Source organism: Camponotus vicinus, unplaced genomic scaffold (assembly GCF_025532165.1).
Source record: "Camponotus vicinus isolate PSW18456_S1 unplaced genomic scaffold, iyCamVici1.0 SCAF_2, whole genome shotgun sequence".
NCBI classification, from domain to species: Eukaryota; Metazoa; Arthropoda; class Insecta; order Hymenoptera; family Formicidae; genus Camponotus; species Camponotus vicinus.
In genome coordinates, this window is record NW_028141956.1 from 19888167 (window position 1) to 19911457 (window position 23291).

Sequence of the window (23291 nt, forward strand, 5' to 3'; positions counted from 1 at the left end):
AATTAAATATTAATTGTATTTGAAGCAGAAAAATGTATTAAATATTTTTTTATTTGTAATTAAAAACATTTTAATAGTATTTTCTTTTAATCTTTAATTTTTTTAAATGTGGCCAATCATTGTAGAGTGGCTAATAACTGTACTGTTTACCCCTATTACAATAATATTAAATAATAATATTATTACTTAACAAGAATATCTAATATGATTTATTCTTTATATCTTTTTAAATTTTATGTCTATGTCATTAATTTATCTTCTTTCTTTCCTTTTCCCAGTGAGAAATGTTGGTCGAATCTACATCGATTCGAAATTGATTCGACAAATTATTTCTCACTGGGTTCTTTCCGTTAATTTCTTCTTTCTTTTTGGTTTGCTGCTCTACCTCTTCTTTCCTCTTTATCTCTTCTCTTTCTTTTCTTCTCGCACTGTTTTTCTATTGCTTATTCTTTTTTAACTCTAAATAAATAAAACGTTTATATATTAATCTCTCTCTCTATCTCTCTCTTACATATATACAGGGTGACCCATTTTAACTTAGGCAGCCAAATAACTCGAAAAATAAGCAAGATAGAGAAAAATGTTTTAGACAAAAGTTGTATGGTTTCGAGGGGGCCATAAGATGGTATCATTGGTTTGACCTTGAAGAGTCATTTGAAGGTCACGTGAAGGTCACTTCAATTTTTTTAAATGGAATACCCTATATATTTTTGTACATTCTTGTAGCTTATTTCGAGAGCTTTCCAAAACACTATAATTAAGTACCTTTCCGTTAAGTACTTTTTGAGTTATGATGCTTGAAATAATTTCTTAATTTTACATAAACCGTAAAATATCTTGTAAAATATTCATTTTTCGATTATCTTACCTTAATACTTTTATGTACAAAATAATGAGAGGAATCAATTGGTGTAAAGAAAACACATAGTTGTTTTTAAGAAAAAATATGGAATTGTTAATTGCAAATTACATATTTTTTCTTCGAAACAACTATGTGTTTTCTTTACACCAATTGATTCCTCTCATTATTTTGTACATAAAACTATTAAGGTAAGGTAATCGAAAAATGAATATTTTACAAGATATTTTACGGTTTATGTAAAATTAAGAAATTATTTCAAGCCTCATAACTCAAAAAGTACTTAACGAAAATGTACTTAATTATAGTGTTTTGGAAAGCTCTCGAGATGAGCTACAAGAATGTACAAAAATATATAGGATGTTCCATTTAAAAAAATTGAAGTGACCTTCACGTGACCTTCAAATGACTCTTCAAGGTCAAACCAATGATACCATCTTATGGCCCCCTCGAAACCATACAACTTTTGTCTAAAACATTTTTCTCTATCTTGCTTATTTTTCGAGTTATTTGGCTGCCTAAGTTAAAATGGGTCACCCTGTATATACAGGGTTTGTCAAAAGTGTGGAAACCCCTAAATATCTCACAAACGGTGCATTTTAGAAAAAAATGTTTCAAGCAAAAGTTGTTTGGTTTCAAAGGGGCCATAAGACGGTACCATTGGTTTGACCTTGAAGAGTCATTTGAAGGTCACGTGAAGGTCACTTCAATTTTTTTAAATGGAACACCCTATATATTTTTGCACACTCTTGTAGCTTATCTCGAGAGCTTTCCAAAACACTATAATTAAGTACCTTTTCGTTAAGTACTTTTTGAGTTATGAGGCTTGAAATAATTTCTTAATTTTACATAAACCGTAAAATATCTTGTAAAATATTCATTTTTCGATTATCTTACCTTAATACTTTTATGTAGAAAATAATGAGAGGAATCAATTGGTGTAAAGAAAACACATAGTTGTTTTTAAGAAAAAATATGGAATTGTTAATTGCAAATTACATATTTTTTCTTCAAAACAACTATGTGTTTTCTTTATACCAATTGACTCCTCTCATTATTTTGTACGTAAAAGTATTAAGGTAAGATAATCGAAAAATAAATATTTTACAAGATATTTTACGGTTTATGTAAAATTAAGAAATTATTTCAAGCCTCATAACTCAAAAAGTACTTAACAAAAAGGTACTTAATTATAGTGTTTTGGAAAGCTCTCGATATAAGCTACAAGAGTGTGCAAAAATATATAGGGTGTTCCATTTAAAAAAATTGAAGTGACCTTCACATGACCTTCAAATGACTCTTCAAGGTCAAACCAATGGTACCGTCATATGGCCCCTTTGAAACCAAACAACTTTTGCCTGAAACATTTTTTTCTAAAATGCACCATTTGTGAGATATTTAGGGGTTTCCACACTTTTGACAAACCCTGTATATATATATATATATATATATATATATATATATATATATATATATATATGCAATAAAAGTTAAATAAGATAATTATATATAAATAACTTATACAATATCAATTTTTCTTTATCAATTTTCAGAAATTCTAAAGTTAAATATAAATTTCCTTATATACATAATTTTTTACGTATCTATTGTTTCGTTGATTACCAAGATAAACTTTTAATGCTTGCCAAGAACGAACTCGCGAAAACGCAACATAAAGTTGCCCATGATTAAAAACATCTTTACGAAGATCTAAACCAATTTTATCAAACGTTTGTCCCTGTGATTTGTTAATTGTCATAGCAAAAGCTAATCTTATTGGAAACTGTCTTCTGGAAAAAGTAAAAGGATATACATTTTCACAATATAATGTTATTCGATTCAAGAAAACAATATCTTCTGCTTTGTCACCTGTTAAAATCTTACACTTCAATATATGATCCGCAAGCTCTATAACCATTAATCTAGTACCATTGCAAAGTCCTTCATTGATACTAAGATTTCTAATCAACATAATGATACAATTTGGTCTTAAACGTAATTCATGTGGAGATAGAGATGGTGGAGATAAACTATTTAAATATTCTGGTAGCACAGCTTCACTAATGTCACCATTGTCACTATTTACAACACAATCTACACTTGTATAAATTTTTTCATCAGCACTATCTAATAATTCAACAACTTTTTTATTGATTTCGTCTACATCAACATTTCTTGCAGAAAGTATCGCACATTTAGCTATTTTAACAAACTGTTTTTTCCGTATTAAATCTCCATATATACACAGTCTGTCCCAGATCCGATGAGACTGGTCTAAAAAAAAATACAAAGCGTTTATTATTTTGATTTTTTATTCTTGTTTATTCAAAATAGTCTCCTTCTGAGTCAATACAGCGCTGGAAACGTTCAACAAATTTTTCGAAACATTTTTTATACTCATCGGCTGGAATGGCCTTTAGTATGGCGGTCGAAGTCTTTTGGATGACCGGGATGGTATCGAAACGATTTCCTTTCATCGCCAATTTCAGTTTGGGGAATAGCCAGAAGTCGCACGGAGCCAAATCAGATGAATACGGTGGATGATCGATAACAATGATGCCGTTTTTCGTCAAGAATTCACGTACCATGATGGCTTTGTGCGATGGTGCATTATCGTGCAACAAAAACCAACTGCCTGGCTCTCGATATTCCGGTCGAACTCGTCGAATTCTGGCCCACAATCGTTGTAGAACTCCCAGATAATATTCTGCGTTCACCGTCTGACCAGAATTCGACGAGTTCGACCGGAATATCGAGAGCCAGGCAGTTGGTTTTTGTTGCACGATAATGCACCATCGCACAAAGCCATCATGGTACGTGAATTCTTGACCAAAAACGGCATCATTGTTATCGATCATCCACCGTATTCACCTGATTTGGCTCCGTGCGACTTCTGGCTATTCCCCAAACTGAAATTGGCGATGAAAGGAAATCGTTTCGATACCATCCCGGTCATCCAAAAGACTTCGACCGCCATACTAAAGGCCATTCCAGCCGATGAGTATAAAAAATGTTTCGAAAAATTTGTTGAACGTTTCCAGCGCTGTATTGACTCAGAAGGAGACTATTTTGAATAAACAAGAATAAAAAATCAAAATAATAAACGCTTTGTATTTTTTTTTAGACCAGTCTCATCGGATCTGGGACAGACTGTGTATCTTCCACAATATCAGCATTAATAGGCGCTACACAACATTCAGGAATTTGTATATTATCATCGAAATCATTTAATATGCCATCTCCCATATCCAACAAAAACTTTGCAAATTCAATTTCTTCTGGAAGAACTCGCATATTTTGTGTTAAAGAAAATTTTATGAAATGTTTCCAAGTAGAACTAAATTTAATAGAAAGATTTACAATTTCACTTCGAGTAGCATGTACTTTAATAGGCAAAAGTTGTTTGAAATCGCCACCTAATAAAACAATTTTTCCACCAAAAGGAAAATCCTTATTCATAACATCACGTAATGTTCTATCCATAATCTCTAAAGCATATCGTGGTGCCATTGGTGCTTCATCCCAAATATAAATCTCAGTTTCTTTTAAATATTGAGCTTCTTTTGATTGTATTTTAATAGCAGATGATGAATCAGCAAATAATGGAATCGGTAACCCAAATGTCTTATGAACTGTTTTTCCAGTAGGTAGTAATGTGGCTGCGATTCCTGTAAAAGCCATTGTACATACGCGTTTATTTCTAATTCTAGCTAAATGATAGATAGTTGTATATATAAATGTTTTTCCTGATGGACCACCTGGACCATCAATATAGAAACAATTATTATTATGATTATTATTGTCTAATCTATTTAATAAAAGATCGACTATTTCTTTTTGCTCGTCATTTAATTGTCTATATTGTTTGGTACCTATTTCTATAGCTTCTTCAAGTGTCATATAATCCTCCTCATCACTATTTTCCATTAACTGTTCCATTTGAGGAAAATCAGCAAGACTTTTACCTTCAGCACGAAGCATATCATTAATTCGCGCATAAGCTTTATTTTGACCTTGTAACATACCAAAATGTCTAACGTAATCCTCAGACATAGCCACTTTAAAACTTTGTCACAATTCTTCAGGATGTAGCGGCTGACAATGTAATAATATACGTACAAATAATCTACGAAGTTGTCTCGGCATCATCCATCCAACAGCTTCATTCATAGCTCTTTTCCATTCATCATCATTTTCAATTAAGCCTAAAGCTAAACATGCTGCTGAAAACGATTGACAAACTTCTCCATTTACAGTTTTTATTTTATCAAAACTCGTAGCTCCCTTTACTGTGAGTAATAATAGACGTAAATGATATAATTCAATTTGTGTTGGGCTAACAGAATACATTCGTCCTATGCAATTATAATGATTCTTGCGTTTACTCCAACGTGATACATTTCGACCATTAATTTTTACTTTTTTAAACGTATAATAATGTGGAATTTCTACATATAAATATTGTTTTGCTTCTTCATCGCGAGAATTCAATGCAAAATAATCTATTAACATAGTAACTTGATCTAAAGCAGAAGTCATAGCTTCTTCAATTGCTTCGTTTTCAATTATAACATTTTGTTGATTAGGAAGATGAACAGGTAAACGTACGACAGTATGGCTTTTATCTTGTAAATTTTTCTCAAGAATACGCCAGCTTGCTTCTACAGGTCCAACATAACGAGCTTCTATAAAATTGCGTATTTCATCATGATCTATAATTATATTTTCTGTTATTGGTTCAATTGTAATAGCAGCAGCATCATGTCCTTTATAAATATATTTATACAGATAATTAACTGATTTGATACTTGAAACAACTTCAACATTAATATGACAATTAAATATAATTGATAAAATAGGACAATATGGAACTACATAACGATTATCAACTATACAGGGTGACCCATTTTAACTTAGGCAGCCAAATAACTCGAAAAATAAGCAAGATAGAGAAAAATGTTTTAGACAAAAGTTGTATGGTTTCGAGGGGGCCATAAGATGGTATCATTGGTTTGACCTTGAAGAGTCATTTGAAGGTCACGTGAAGGTCACTTCAATTTTTTTAAATGGAATACCCTATATATTTTTGTACATTCTTGTAGCTTATTTCGAGAGCTTTCCAAAACACTATAATTAAGTACCTTTCCGTTAAGTACTTTTTGAGTTATGATGCTTGAAATAATTTCTTAATTTTACATAAACCGTAAAATATTTTGTAAAATATTCATTTTTCGATTATCTTACCTTAATACTTTTATGTACAAAATAATGAGAGGAATCAATTGGTGTAAAGAAAACACATAGTTGTTTTTAAGAAAAAATATGGAATTGTTAATTGCAAATTACATATTTTTTCTTCGAAACAACTATGTGTTTTCTTTACACCAATTGATTCCTCTCATTATTTTGTACATAAAACTATTAAGGTAAGGTAATCGAAAAATGAATATTTTACAAGATATTTTACGGTTTATGTAAAATTAAGAAATTATTTCAAGCCTCATAACTCAAAAAGTACTTAACGAAAATGTACTTAATTATAGTGTTTTGGAAAGCTCTCGAGATGAGCTACAAGAATGTACAAAAATATATAGGATGTTCCATTTAAAAAAATTGAAGTGACCTTCACGTGACCTTCAAATGACTCTTCAAGATCAAACCAATGATACCATCTTATGGCCCCCTCGAAACCATACAACTTTTGTCTAAAACATTTTTCTCTATCTTGCTTATTTTTCGAGTTATTTGGCTGCCTAAGTTAAAATGGGTCACCCTGTATATACAGGGTTTGTCAAAAGTGTGGAAACCCCTAAATATCTCACAAACGGTGCATTTTAGAAAAAAATGTTTCAAGCAAAAGTTGTTTGGTTTCAAAGGGGCCATAAGACGGTACCATTGGTTTGACCTTGAAGAGTCATTTGAAGGTCACGTGAAGGTCACTTCAATTTTTTTAAATGGAACACCCTATATATTTTTGCACACTCTTGTAGCTTATCTCGAGAGCTTTCCAAAACACTATAATTAAGTACCTTTTCGTTAAGTACTTTTTGAGTTATGAGGCTTGAAATAATTTCTTAATTTTACATAAACCGTAAAATATCTTGTAAAATATTCATTTTTCGATTATCTTACCTTAATACTTTTATGTAGAAAATAATGAGAGGAATCAATTGGTGTAAAGAAAACACATAGTTGTTTTTAAGAAAAAATATGGAATTGTTAATTGCAAATTACATATTTTTTCTTCAAAACAACTATGTGTTTTCTTTATACCAATTGACTCCTCTCATTATTTTGTACGTAAAAGTATTAAGGTAAGATAATCGAAAAATAAATATTTTACAAGATATTTTACGGTTTATGTAAAATTAAGAAATTATTTCAAGCCTCATAACTCAAAAAGTACTTAACAAAAAGGTACTTAATTATAGTGTTTTGGAAAGCTCTCGATATAAGCTACAAGAGTGTGCAAAAATATATAGGGTGTTCCATTTAAAAAAATTGAAGTGACCTTCACATGACCTTCAAATGACTCTTCAAGGTCAAACCAATGGTACCGTCATATGGCCCCTTTGAAACCAAACAACTTTTGCCTGAAACATTTTTTTCTAAAATGCACCATTTGTGAGATATTTAGGGGTTTCCACACTTTTGACAAACCCTGTATATATATATATATATATATATATATATATATATATATATATATGCAATAAAAGTTAAATAAGATAATTATATATAAATAACTTATACAATATCAATTTTTCTTTATCAATTTTCAGAAATTCTAAAGTTAAATATAAATTTCCTTATATACATAATTTTTTACGTATCTATTGTTTCGTTGATTACCAAGATAAACTTTTAATGCTTGCCAAGAACGAACTCGCGAAAACGCAACATAAAGTTGCCCATGATTAAAAACATCTTTACGAAGATCTAAACCAATTTTATCAAACGTTTGTCCCTGTGATTTGTTAATTGTCATAGCAAAAGCTAATCTTATTGGAAACTGTCTTCTGGAAAAAGTAAAAGGATATACATTTTCACAATATAATGTTATTCGATTCAAGAAAACAATATCTTCTGCTTTGTCACCTGTTAAAATCTTACACTTCAATATATGATCCGCAAGCTCTATAACCATTAATCTAGTACCATTGCAAAGTCCTTCATTGATACTAAGATTTCTAATCAACATAATGATACAATTTGGTCTTAAACGTAATTCATGTGGAGATAGAGATGGTGGAGATAAACTATTTAAATATTCTGGTAGCACAGCTTCACTAATGTCACCATTGTCACTATTTACAACACAATCTACACTTGTATAAATTTTTTCATCAGCACTATCTAATAATTCAACAACTTTTTTATTGATTTCGTCTACATCAACATTTCTTGCAGAAAGTATCGCACATTTAGCTATTTTAACAAACTGTTTTTTCCGTATTAAATCTCCATATATACACAGTCTGTCCCAGATCCGATGAGACTGGTCTAAAAAAAAATACAAAGCGTTTATTATTTTGATTTTTTATTCTTGTTTATTCAAAATAGTCTCCTTCTGAGTCAATACAGCGCTGGAAACGTTCAACAAATTTTTCGAAACATTTTTTATACTCATCGGCTGGAATGGCCTTTAGTATGGCGGTCGAAGTCTTTTGGATGACCGGGATGGTATCGAAACGATTTCCTTTCATCGCCAATTTCAGTTTGGGGAATAGCCAGAAGTCGCACGGAGCCAAATCAGATGAATACGGTGGATGATCGATAACAATGATGCCGTTTTTCGTCAAGAATTCACGTACCATGATGGCTTTGTGCGATGGTGCATTATCGTGCAACAAAAACCAACTGCCTGGCTCTCGATATTCCGGTCGAACTCGTCGAATTCTGGCCCACAATCGTTGTAGAACTCCCAGATAATATTCTGCGTTCACCGTCTGACCAGAATTCGACGAGTTCGACCGGAATATCGAGAGCCAGGCAGTTGGTTTTTGTTGCACGATAATGCACCATCGCACAAAGCCATCATGGTACGTGAATTCTTGACCAAAAACGGCATCATTGTTATCGATCATCCACCGTATTCACCTGATTTGGCTCCGTGCGACTTCTGGCTATTCCCCAAACTGAAATTGGCGATGAAAGGAAATCGTTTCGATACCATCCCGGTCATCCAAAAGACTTCGACCGCCATACTAAAGGCCATTCCAGCCGATGAGTATAAAAAATGTTTCGAAAAATTTGTTGAACGTTTCCAGCGCTGTATTGACTCAGAAGGAGACTATTTTGAATAAACAAGAATAAAAAATCAAAATAATAAACGCTTTGTATTTTTTTTTAGACCAGTCTCATCGGATCTGGGACAGACTGTGTATCTTCCACAATATCAGCATTAATAGGCGCTACACAACATTCAGGAATTTGTATATTATCATCGAAATCATTTAATATGCCATCTCCCATATCCAACAAAAACTTTGCAAATTCAATTTCTTCTGGAAGAACTCGCATATTTTGTGTTAAAGAAAATTTTATGAAATGTTTCCAAGTAGAACTAAATTTAATAGAAAGATTTACAATTTCACTTCGAGTAGCATGTACTTTAATAGGCAAAAGTTGTTTGAAATCGCCACCTAATAAAACAATTTTTCCACCAAAAGGAAAATCCTTATTCATAACATCACGTAATGTTCTATCCATAATCTCTAAAGCATATCGTGGTGCCATTGGTGCTTCATCCCAAATATAAATCTCAGTTTCTTTTAAATATTGAGCTTCTTTTGATTGTATTTTAATAGCAGATGATGAATCAGCAAATAATGGAATCGGTAACCCAAATGTCTTATGAACTGTTTTTCCAGTAGGTAGTAATGTGGCTGCGATTCCTGTAAAAGCCATTGTACATACGCGTTTATTTCTAATTCTAGCTAAATGATAGATAGTTGTATATATAAATGTTTTTCCTGATGGACCACCTGGACCATCAATATAGAAACAATTATTATTATGATTATTATTGTCTAATCTATTTAATAAAAGATCGACTATTTCTTTTTGCTCGTCATTTAATTGTCTATATTGTTTGGTACCTATTTCTATAGCTTCTTCAAGTGTCATATAATCCTCCTCATCACTATTTTCCATTAACTGTTCCATTTGAGGAAAATCAGCAAGACTTTTACCTTCAGCACGAAGCATATCATTAATTCGCGCATAAGCTTTATTTTGACCTTGTAACATACCAAAATGTCTAACGTAATCCTCAGACATAGCCACTTTAAAACTTTGTCACAATTCTTCAGGATGTAGCGGCTGACAATGTAATAATATACGTACAAATAATCTACGAAGTTGTCTCGGCATCATCCATCCAACAGCTTCATTCATAGCTCTTTTCCATTCATCATCATTTTCAATTAAGCCTAAAGCTAAACATGCTGCTGAAAACGATTGACAAACTTCTCCATTTACAGTTTTTATTTTATCAAAACTCGTAGCTCCCTTTACTGTGAGTAATAATAGACGTAAATGATATAATTCAATTTGTGTTGGGCTAACAGAATACATTCGTCCTATGCAATTATAATGATTCTTGCGTTTACTCCAACGTGATTCATTTCGACCATTAATTTTTACTTTTTTAAACGTATAATAATGTGGAATTTCTACATATAAATATTGTTTTGCTTCTTCATCGCGAGAATTCAATGCAAAATAATCTATTAACATAGTAACTTGATCTAAAGCAGAAGTCATAGCTTCTTCAATTGCTTCGTTTTCAATTATAACATTTTGTTGATTAGGAAGATGAACAGGTAAACGTACGACAGTATGGCTTTTATCTTGTAAATTTTTCTCAAGAATACGCCAGCTTGCTTCTACAGGTCCAACATAACGAGCTTCTATAAAATTGCGTATTTCATCATGATCTATAATTATATTTTCTGTTATTGGTTCAATTGTAATAGCAGCAGCATCATGTCCTTTATAAATATATTTATACAGATAATTAACTGATTTGATACTTGAAACAACTTCAACATTAATATGACAATTAAATATAATTGATAAAATAGGACAATATGGAACTACATAACGATTATCAACTATACAGGGTGACCCATTTTAACTTAGGCAGCCAAATAACTCGAAAAATAAGCAAGATAGAGAAAAATGTTTTAGACAAAAGTTGTATGGTTTCGAGGGGGCCATAAGATGGTATCATTGGTTTGACCTTGAAGAGTCATTTGAAGGTCACGTGAAGGTCACTTCAATTTTTTTAAATGGAATACCCTATATATTTTTGTACATTCTTGTAGCTTATTTCGAGAGCTTTCCAAAACACTATAATTAAGTACCTTTCCGTTAAGTACTTTTTGAGTTATGATGCTTGAAATAATTTCTTAATTTTACATAAACCGTAAAATATTTTGTAAAATATTCATTTTTCGATTATCTTACCTTAATACTTTTATGTACAAAATAATGAGAGGAATCAATTGGTGTAAAGAAAACACATAGTTGTTTTTAAGAAAAAATATGGAATTGTTAATTGCAAATTACATATTTTTTCTTCGAAACAACTATGTGTTTTCTTTACACCAATTGATTCCTCTCATTATTTTGTACATAAAACTATTAAGGTAAGGTAATCGAAAAATGAATATTTTACAAGATATTTTACGGTTTATGTAAAATTAAGAAATTATTTCAAGCCTCATAACTCAAAAAGTACTTAACGAAAATGTACTTAATTATAGTGTTTTGGAAAGCTCTCGAGATGAGCTACAAGAATGTACAAAAATATATAGGATGTTCCATTTAAAAAAATTGAAGTGACCTTCACGTGACCTTCAAATGACTCTTCAAGATCAAACCAATGATACCATCTTATGGCCCCCTCGAAACCATACAACTTTTGTCTAAAACATTTTTCTCTATCTTGCTTATTTTTCGAGTTATTTGGCTGCCTAAGTTAAAATGGGTCACCCTGTATATCCACCAGGACGTTCAAAACTTTTACCATTATCTCGTCGACGATAATAAGGATAAGCATCTTCATCCATTCTGGTCTCTTCAAGATAAGATTTAGGATAATGTTTCGAACATTTTCCATCTACCAAACACCAATTACCACAAGGTCCCTGAATCATATGTCTCATAACTATATCATGTAAAATACGATTTTCACATGGATCAGGAATTTCAGCAGAAATATATTTATTAACGATTTGTGGAGTTGTTATTTTGAAATTATATTTTAAGGTAATCAACATGTGAACATGTGGCAAACCACGTTTCTGAAATTCAATAACATATACAAAGGCTGTTACTTCTCCGAAAAATTTTTGCTTAACAATTAAATCAATTAAATAATCTTTTTTAATACTAAAAACACGAGCACAAATATTAGGTCTATCAGAAGCTTGTTGACCAGGCAAAATATTTTCTTCAATTTCACGCCATTTTGGATTGCAAGTCATTGTAATAAAAAGATCTGGTTTACCAAATTTACTAACAATTGCCATTGCATCTTGATAATTTTGTAACATATTACGTGGAGATCCAACAAATGTAGATGGAAGTATAATCATTTTTCCAATACGTCCATGTAAGTTATTTGCCATAGTTTGCATGTAATCTCTTAAACCTTGATATGTTTCAGTACGTAATTCTTTTTGATGCTCTTTACAATAATTTATTCTGTCTTTTTCAATTTTTACATAACTGTCTACAAGCCACTGTTGAAATAAACGACGACCTAATAAAAAGACATTAAATTCATCACGAATAGCCATGCGATATTTAATATACTGACCTCTATTTACTCGTTTATTACTATTTATTTTTCTTAAATTACAGTGCCATCCTCTAGTTCCATATGGATAAAATAATGGATATATCCATGGTTCAACATTTGGATCCATGGAACTAACATTTTGTAAAGCTTTGGTATTTCTATTACGTATTGTTACATATGATTCTGGAATTTCCCCATTAGCAGTTGTACGAAAAACAGCAGCAACTTCATTAGATCTTTGTGCATTATACCGACGTCGATCCATACCAGGTCTTAAAGTAAATAATAATTGTAACTCCGGTAATAATTGACCAGATTCCATTTCTAAACGCCGTTGATTTTCTAGTTCCTCACCCATCATTTGATAAGATTGAGCAAATATATTAAATTCTCGCATTATATGTTCAAGATTTTGTACAATTTCTAAATCTAAATATGAATTTTGATTAAGACGATGATCTATCGCTTCATTTGAATCCACAATAAAAAGTTGACCATTAGTAGGACTTTCATTTTGTGCAGCATATAATGCTGTATTAATTTGATAATAAATTTGACCTTGTATTTTGAAACAATATGGACCAGCTCGTCTATCTTGAAAGTTAATTAAATTTGCATTAAATGATGCAAACGAAAACGAACTATTATAACTACGAATATGTTGGAAAAAATCATTAGATTTTATATGACTACCATCAAATAAACTACGAATAAATTGAGGATGTTCAGGTAATGGTTGCAAATATACTGCACCGTGATTGCAACAATCGTGAAATGAACTTCCTCTATTAGATATTTTTTCAGCTGCAAAATGCTTTGCATTGCAGTGAACACAAGACACGTCCATAGAACCAATATAATATTCAACCACATTGCTAATTAATAAAGTATTATCATTAATTAAACGCGGTTGATTTTTTTGTCGTGATCGATAACGAGATTGATTTTCTGCACAATTTTGATAAAGTGGTGCAACATTTGTAGAATTTATGTTACTATTATTTGAAATTGCTTTCGCAATCTCACGACGACGACGCTGATTTTCTGCTTTCCTTTCAAGACGTCGACGTTGGAATTCTTCTTCTTCTTCTAAAGTACGTTCTGCTCTACGTTTTGGCATTTTGAAATAATCAAATAATTATACTAACAAATATAAAACTGTAAAAACACAATTTTAATTATATGTAATTTTTTAATTTATTTTTTTAATAATTCTAATCAAAATTTTTAAGTATATTGCAATAAAAGATCAATAAATAAAATGTAAATTATATATATTATTTTAAAGAATATGTTATAAATAAATTATAATAGAGAACAAATTAAATTAAAATTATTATACAGAATTTTAATTAATATATAATTATAAATGTATATTAAATAATGTAATTTTAATTATAATATATAATTTCTATACTTTTATCTCGCTTAATCATCATCATCATCATCATCATTATCATCATCATCATCATCATAATCATCATTAATTATTAATTCATTCAAAATTAATTCATTAATAAGTTTAATTTATTAATTTATTAATTATATTATAATAACGTCTTTATTAATTTTAAGTAATTAATTACAAATATAATTCTTCAATTATTAATAAATAATTTAATAAATAATTTATACATTAATAAATAATACAAGATTATAAATTTATTAATAATATTAACAAATAATATTAAATAATAATATTACAATAATATTAAATAATAATATTACAATAATATTAAATAATAATATTATTACTTAACAATATTATCTAATACAATTTATTCTTTATAACTTTTCAAATTTTATGTTTATCCAATTTATTTATCTTCTTTCTTTCTTTTTCTTTCCAATTCTTTTTTCTTTCTTTTTGGTTTGTTGTTCTACCTCTTCTTTCCTCTCTATCTCTTCTTTTTCTTTTTTTCTCGCGCTTTTTTCCTATTCCTTAATCTTTTTTGACTCTAAATAAATAAAAGGTTTATATATTAATATCCCTCTCTCTATCTCTCTCTTACATATATAGATAAATAAGATAATTATATATAAATAACTTATACAATATATATATAAATATATAATTACCTAATATTATATTTTTTTTTCTTCTGTCTCTCTTTTTCTTTCTCTTTGTATCTCTTTTTCCTTTTATATTACTTTTCTCTCTGTTCTGTCTTTTCTTTATCTCCACTCCCTCTTTCTCTTTCGCTCTCTTTCTTATGCTTATTCTTCTTTAACTTTAAATAAAGAAATAAATATACATATTATATATTAATACATACATAAATACATACATATATATATATATATATATATATATATATATATATACACACACACATACATACATATATATATATAGTATATATAAAAATAAGCTGAAACGAGATATAAAGATAGAAAACAATATAAATTCTCGGTAAATAAATCAGAAAGAGCTAATAAAGAGAAATAAGGAATTGTTCGCGAATCGCCTTACGGAGATTCCCGGCGATTCCGCCAACGCTTTATGTTTAACCGCGAATTGCGAGGCGACACTAATAAAATTGAAGATACGCGATTTAGATACGGTAATTATTAATAAAGACAGATGATCGATCAGGTATATTAGGCCTCTATCAAGAAACGATCTTTAAGGTTTATTTATCGTTCTATCCTTTCATTTGAAATATATCCGATCACAATTTGAAGAAGTAATTATATATATATATATGTATATATATAAATATATATATATATATATATATATATTGAAAAGAAAATTAAAGGAAACTAATGGGATAGATTGCTTTAAAGAATTGTTGGAGAGTGGGAAAGTATTCACGAAGTCCAATTCTGAAATCCAGAACGAATAGATAAGAGGAATATTCGTGAATTCCAATTCTGAAACCCGGAACGAATAGATAAGAGGAATATTCGTGAATTCCAATTCTGAAATCCGGAACGAATACATAAGAGGAATATTCGTGAATTCCAATTCTGAAATCCAGAACGAATAGATAAGAGTTATATGGAGAGGGGAATTGAACTGTTAACGATAAATTACTATCGATGGTTACTATGGAATTTTAACTGATCGAGAGTATTATTAATTAAACTCTTATTACCTTAAAGATCTATAACTCAACTCTTTAATTACTTAAAGATCGTTTCGCAATCGCCAATCGAATGGGAAGGGGAAATAAGGACTTGTTCGCGAATCGCCTTACGGAGATTCCAGGCGAATTAGGAAGAACAAGGAATGAGACTGGAGGAGAGGTGAGACAAGGATTGATTGATTGATAGTAATTAGTAAAAATATAATGGTTATTAAACCGTTTAAAATTATTTGTCAAACGTAGATTTGACAATACGCCTGACAACGCTCTGACAACTTATATTATATCTATATTACCTATTCTGTAACATTTAACGACAATGTCGCTATCATTACGTGTTATTGCGCATGTCAAAATACATGTATTTTCGTTAAAAAAATAGGCCTTATAGAATAGGCCTACAGTGGCATTGAAAAGTGCCGATTTAATGCAAATCGAGATTAATTCCACTGTTGTGAGTAATTAAAAATGTGGCACTTTTCAATGCTGTTTAGCCAATGAAAAGTGCCAGTTGGCGCTAAAAAGTGTCTATTGTTTCTTCATTTTTTGCCCTCTTTTTGTTCTTTTTGTCCTCGTCTTCAGGGTCACTCCATCTTCTCCCGCTTCCATTTTCTTCTTGGTTCCAATTCTCGAGCATACACGAACAATTTTCGTATACGAAAACAATATTCATTCAAATACGAATAATTGTTCGTATGAAAGTTGTTTGTATATGCTCAAGAATTTGGATTTTGATCTTCTTTCTTCATGCATCTTTCCTGTAAATCTACAACAGTCGACCAACTTTTAATATTGAGGAATGAAAAAGATTAATTATGAAGAATTAACAATATGTTATAACATATACATGGTCAGAACTTACAGTGAGTAACTTTGTTTCTAAATTTTAACTATTTTTAATGATGCTCAGCCTTAATTTCATGACTTTTCTTTTTCTAATCTAATATTCTATCACTCACTCACTCACTCACTCACTCACTCTCTCTCTCTCTCTCTCTATTTCTCTCATACGCAACTATTTATGTAAAATAAATAGTCGAAAGAGAGAGAGGCAGCGAGAGAGGAGAGAAAGAGAGAGAGAGAGAGAAAGTGAGTGAGTGAGTGATAAAATATTAGAGTAAAAAAAAAGAGTGGTGAAATTAAGGCTGAGCATCATTTAAAAAAGTTAAAAATTTTGAAACAGATGGAGAGTTACTCATTAAGTTCTGACCATGTATGTTATAACATTGTTAATTAGATTAGGAATATAAAAAAGTAAATTTTGGTCATGTACAAGGGCTGCTTTCGCCACAGAATCAAAATGATCCAGATAAAAATGATCCTGCGCTATTATTGGTTAAATCTGAAATTTCATTATGATGGTTCTAATAAAATTTCAGATTTGACCAGTCACAGCGTAGGATCATTTTAATTATGTTGCGAAAGCAGCCCAAAATGTATATTTAGTTTCATACAACTGACCTAATTTTCTTCTGGTTGCATCTCGTCGTGTTCATCGCTCCATAGTGTTCGTTCATTTTTATTTCTTTCTTCCGGACGATGCAAATTGTTGCGGGCCCTATTCCTGTGTCGTTGCTTGGCCGTTCGTAGAGCATCCCGCATATATGTTTGGAATGCAGCCCGCATTGGTCTTTCAAAATTTTTATTTTCGCAGATGGCATCTGTAAAAGGAAACAAATATAAAATAGTACCATTGATAACACAACTGTAGCATTATGTGTAACAGTATATCATACCGTAAATAGCGTTCACCAAACGGGTATTGTATAGTGGTCGTTGATTATCCTCACGCCCGAACCAAGTATATAAGTTCATCAAAGAATCTTGAAATATCTCTTTGAAGCACAAATTAACACACTCTTTGGCATTAAGACCACCAATAAAAATCAAATAATTCACCTATAAAGAATATTTTGCATTTATATTTTTATTTACATGTAGTCTAAGGGTTCTCACATCGACTTTAAAAGTTCCTATTAAAAATACATTGAGTTTTCTGTTGTATGTAAACGAGATCAATATTTTTTATTCTTGTAATTATCTAAAACTTAACTACATACGTAACTTAATTACATAAAAACTATTGAGAAGTTTAAATAAATAAAATATTAAAAAACTAAAAACTTTTACATTTTATCTAAATTAAAAGACTATAACAAATTAGAATTGCTTATTATGTCTCATACAGTTACGTTTTATACAATTTTATAGTTTGGTTTTAATTACAAGAATACAAAAAAAGTGCTATAACAGACTAACTGTGCGAGAGAGAAGATATTGTCTGCACCGTTATGTTTTCGCTCACTCCTCCTACTGAGTTAGCAATATAGGAGTACTATATACAGGGTATCCCATTTTAATGTCCCACCCCAAATAACTTTCTTATTTTTAATTTTAGAAAAAGATGTTTCAGACAAAAGTTGTATAGTTTCGAGAGGGACATGAGATGGTGACATTAGTTTGACATTGAAGAGTCATTTGAAGGTCACGTGAAGATCACTTCAATTTTTCTAAACGGAACACCCTATTTATTTTTGCACATTCTTGTGCTTATCTCGAGAGCTTTCCAAAACACTATAATTAAGTACCTTTTCGTTAAGTACTTTTTAAGTTATGAGGCTTGAAATAATTTCTTAATTTTACATAAACCATAAAATATCTTGTAAAATATTCATTTTTTGATTATCTTACCTTAATTCTTTTACGTACAAAATAATGAGAGGAATCAATTGGTGTAAAGAAAACATATAGTTGTTTCGAAGAAAAAATATGTAAATTGCAATTAACAATTACATATTTTTTCTTAAAAATAACTGTGTTTTTTTTACACCAATTGATTCCACTCATTATTTCGTACATAAAAGTATTAAGGTAAGATAATCGAAAAATGAATATTTTACAAGATATTTTACGATTTATGTAAAATTAAGAAATGATTTCAAGCTTCATAACTCGGAAAGTACTGAAAACTAACTTAATTATGGTGTTTTGGAAAGCTCTCGAGATGAGCTACAAGAATATGCAATAGAAAGTAAGGGGTTTCATTTAAAAAATTGAAGGTTACCTTTACGTGACCTTGAAGCAACTATTTAAGGTCAAACTAATAACACCACCTTATGTCCCCCTTGAAACCATACAACTTTTGTCTGAAACATCTTTTTCTAAAATTAAAAATAAGAAAGTTATTTGGGGTGGGACATTAAAATGGGACACCTTGTATACGGTATAGGTACACTTGTCTCGTTCTAATTTGTATTACCCTTTGCTAAAAACATTTGCCTCAATTAACTTCAGTGTTATTAATGCCATATGACACAGTAAGTATTATTAATGATAATTATTTACAAAAATATAATCATAGGAAACTATTGTTGAATTATTTATAGATTTTTTCTTGAATATTATCTCGAAACATTTTTTGAACAATGTTTCTAGAGAAGGATTTTACCGAAACGATTAACCAATCAGAAAATCACAACAAGGAGGGAGAAATCTATACGATATGATTGTCTGTTTCTCCAAGTTTGGCCGTCCCTCATCTTTATTGGCTCGTTCCAGTATGGCCGTGTTCAAAAATTTATTGCCAGTACAGTAAGGCCCATATTCTGAATCCTCTTTTATCGATAAAAGTGCTCCTAAAAGCGGCCTGTAGCCAATCAGAAGGCTTATATGCCACTTTTAGAGGCACTTTTATCGATAAAAGAGGATTCAGAATATGGGCCTAAATCTATAGTTTACATTACGTATAGTATAGATTTTCAGTACTGACAGTGAATTTTGGAACGCAGTTATGTATTAGAGTTCAGTGATGCTTATGACGCCATATTTTTTTTTAAGTTATGTGTATTATATATACTAAATAATTTGTTTAAAGAATGGCTTTAGCAAACAGGAATTAGATCAAATTTATTATAGTTTAAATCTTGATGTATGGATTAATCCTTACAAGTCGTTATTAGGACTTGGCAACTATGGTCCATATTCTGAATCCTCTTTTATCGATAAAAGTGCCTCTAAAAGTGGCTTATAAGCCTTCTGATTGGCTATAAGCCACTAATAATGGACCTATGATATTAATGTTATTATGGCTGCTCTTCAGTTGCATCTCTTGTATGTCTCTACTCAGAATATTTTCACAATTTTCAACTCTGCCAATTCATCTTCCACCTATCGGTGTATTTTGGGACATTGAGAACTGTCAAGTTAGTTTGCTTCTTTTATCCCAAAAAAAATCTATCATTAATGTAATCTTTTATCTAAAAAAATCTATCATTAACATAATCTAAAAAAAATCTATCATTAATGTGATATTTTACAATATTATAGGTTCCTAAAGGCAGATCCGCCATAGCAGTTACACAATTAATAAGAGATAAATTTTTTAATGGTTATAGGGAAGCAGAATTTATTGTAGTTTGCGACGTTTAAAAAAAAAATAACCAAATTATACAAGAACTGAATGATGCTCAGGTAAAATAGCTGTGCAATATGATTTTGTCATTGGTGAAATAAATTTGTTATATTATTTTCCAATTTATTTATCTTTCTTACACATTTATTAGGTTAATTTAATACATGTAGCTGCCACATGTAAGAATGCTGCGGACGAGAAACTTAAACAATCCATCAGAAGGTTTGCCGATATTCATGATAGCCCAGCAGCCATAATTTTAATATCTGGTGATATTAATTTTGCTGCTGATCTCAGTGATTTACGTCATAGGAAAAAAATTTATGTAATACTGTTACATAAAAAAAATACCTCAGAAGCATTAATATTATGCGCTAATGAACATTATGATTTTATGGAGCTCACAGAGCCGCTTCCGTCCAGAACTCCAACAAAGGTATGAAAACTGGTATATGAAGATAATAATATTGACAAAGATCCCCTTTTTATTTGAAGTTGCAATAATACAAATCATGGTATACTTTATATACATTTATTTAATGAATGATGTGTGACACACACATATACAGTAAAAAAAAAATGGATAAAATGGATATAAAACATTAATTCTATTATTAAAATAGGTATAATAATTAGCTTTTGAAAGTACACATTTTGGTATATTATTTTCTCCTGCATTTCATAAGTTAGAAAATTTATTTTATTAATCACAATAATAATGTAAAATAATAATAAAAATAATTTTTTAAAGAATTTTGATTAAAATTAATTTTAGTAAATATATATATATATATATATATATATATATATATATACATATATACAGAGTGGCTCATTATAAGTGATACATTGATTTTTCTCGAAAACCAAGGCTTGTATTAAAAATGTTTAAAACAAAAGTTGTTCTATTGGAAAGAGGACATAAGTTGATACCATTGGTTTGACCATTTGTGAATGTGCCATGATTATATGGAATTCAACTTTGTTTTTTTAAAAGAAATCCCCTATTTTTCATTATATATTCTTGTAGCTTACCTCAAGAGCTTTTCAAAACACTAATTAAGTTATTTTTTATTAAATACTTTGAATTAAGAAGTTTGAAATAATTTCTCAAATTTACATATATAAACTATAAAATATGTCATAAAATATTCAATGTTCGATTTTACCTCGATACTTTTAGACACAAAATAAATGACAAGTAAAATTTGATAATATTATTGTATATTCTTTATTTGTAGATAGTTGTTATACATTTATGCATAAAAAATTAATACAAAAAAAATATTTTTTGACATTAATATAATTTTTACATTAGAATATAGTTATAGGACAGTTTTGACATTAGAACGTTAATAGAATTAATGAAATAAATATTTTTTAAAAAATTGATTTGTATATACATGTGCTTTAGAAATGTTTAAATGACAATTAAGATTTTATAATATAATTGTATATTCTTTATTTATAAATTATTGTTAACATAGCTATGACACAGTTTTGACATTAGAACATTAATAGAATTAGTGAAATAAATATTTAAAAAAAAATTGATTTGTATATACATGTGCTTTATAAATGGATTAATTGAAATAAGATTGCAAATTGTAGGTAAAGGAGCTATGTGCATTACATGCACTAAACAATTTGTTTCAAAAACGTGAATGAAATTGAACAAATTTATACATATATATTTGCATATTTACAATTTACAGAATACTGTATAGAATCAAGTCATTTTATTTTACTATAATCTAAAAATAAAAAAATAAATAATTTTTATTAACAGTATCAAAATTTATTTATTTTAAACTTTATTTGACTTTTTAAGTAATAACATGTTTATTATGCTTATTCATTATTGTTTATTGCAAGTAATCAATCTTACAATCTTCTGGATTTAAGTAAAGTTAAATTATAAAGTATTCATTGTTTGATGATCTTATCTCAATACTTTTAGGTAAAAAATAATGAAAGAAATCTATTTGTGTAAAAAAATACATAGTTATTTAAAAAGAAAATATGTAATTTGCAATTAACAGTTACATATCTTTTCGTAAAGATAACTATGTATTTTTTTACACCAATAAATTCCTTTCATTATTTTGTGCCTAAAATTATTCAGGTAAGATCATAGAACAGTGAATATTTTATGAAATATTTTATGGTTTATATATTATAGCCTCGACATTTTCGTATTAGAATTTTCATCTTAAAATATTACAAAGAATTTATCATTAAAATATTGATCTCAAATTCAGTTACACCCTATATTGTATATACAGGGTGTTTCATTTTAATCGCCCCAGGAAAATATCTCGAAAAATATGGAAATTATAAAAAAATGTTTCGGACAAAAGTTGTATGGTTTCGAGGGGGTCATAAGATAGTAACATTGGTTTGACTTTGAACAGTCATTTGAAGGTCACATAAAGGTCACCTTAAATTTCTTTAATGAAATCTACTATTATATAAATATATTTATACAGATATTTAACTGATTTGATACTTGAAACAACTTCAACATTAATATGACAATTAAATATAATTGATAAAATAGGACAATATGGAACTACATAACGATTATCAACTATACAGGGTGACCCATTTTAACTTAGGCAGCCAAATAACTCGAAAAATAAGCAAGATAGAGAAAAATGTTTTAGACAAAAGTTGTATGGTTTCGAGGGGGCCATAAGATGGTATCATTGGTTTGACCTTGAAGAGTCATTTGAAGGTCACGTGAAGGTCACTTCAATTTTTTTAAATGGAATACCCTATATATTTTTGTACATTCTTGTAGCTTATCTCCAGAGCTTTCCAAAACACTATAATTAAGTACCTTTTCGTTAAGTACTTTTTGAATTATGAGGCTTGAAATAATTTCTTAATTTTACATAAACCGTAAAATATCTTGTAAAATATTCATTTTTCGATTATCTTACCTTAATACTTTTACGTACAAAATAATGAGAGGAATCAATTGGTGTAAAGAAAACACATAGTTGTTTTGAAGAAGAAATATGTAATTTGTAATTAACAATTCCATATTTTTTCTTAAAATACATCCATTATGAAGAATAATCGAAAGAATAAGATAATGATCAATTACTGATG

The 23291-nt window shown here is 29.6% G+C and overlaps 1 protein-coding gene and 1 long non-coding RNA gene across 2 annotated transcripts; both read right to left on the reverse strand.

Moving 5' to 3' along the window:
* Positions 1 to 10159: 10159 nt before the first annotated feature.
* LOC145967136 (uncharacterized) lies at positions 10160 to 13791 on the reverse strand. Its single transcript, XM_083091798.1, has 3 exons — positions 11895 to 13791; positions 10474 to 10854; positions 10160 to 10377 (listed from the first exon to the last, which is right to left on the reverse strand). The coding sequence occupies exons 1-3, from the start codon at positions 13789 to 13791 to the stop codon at positions 10160 to 10162; spliced, it is 2496 nt and encodes an 831-aa protein (XP_082947924.1).
* A 2676-nt stretch (positions 13792 to 16467) lies between these two features.
* On the reverse strand, positions 16468 to 17768 carry LOC145966350 (uncharacterized). The gene is made up of 3 exons (XR_014437029.1): positions 17500 to 17768; positions 17225 to 17424; positions 16468 to 16529 (listed from the first exon to the last, which is right to left on the reverse strand). It is a non-coding gene; the product is annotated as an uncharacterized LOC145966350 (long non-coding RNA).
* Positions 17769 to 23291: the final 5523 nt, after the last annotated feature.

Coding starts and splice junctions, on each gene's coding strand:
- LOC145967136 (XM_083091798.1), bottom strand. CDS start 13,791: ATGCCAAAACGTAGAGCAGAACGTACTTTAGAAGAAGAAGAAGAATTC. Junction 10,855..11,894: donor TTATCGTCGACGAGATAATG/GTAAAAGTTTTG, acceptor ATATTTATAAAG/GACATGATGCTGCTGCTATT. Junction 10,378..10,473: donor TCGAAATGAATCACGTTGGA/GTAAACGCAAGA, acceptor TATTACTCACAG/TAAAGGGAGCTACGAGTTTT.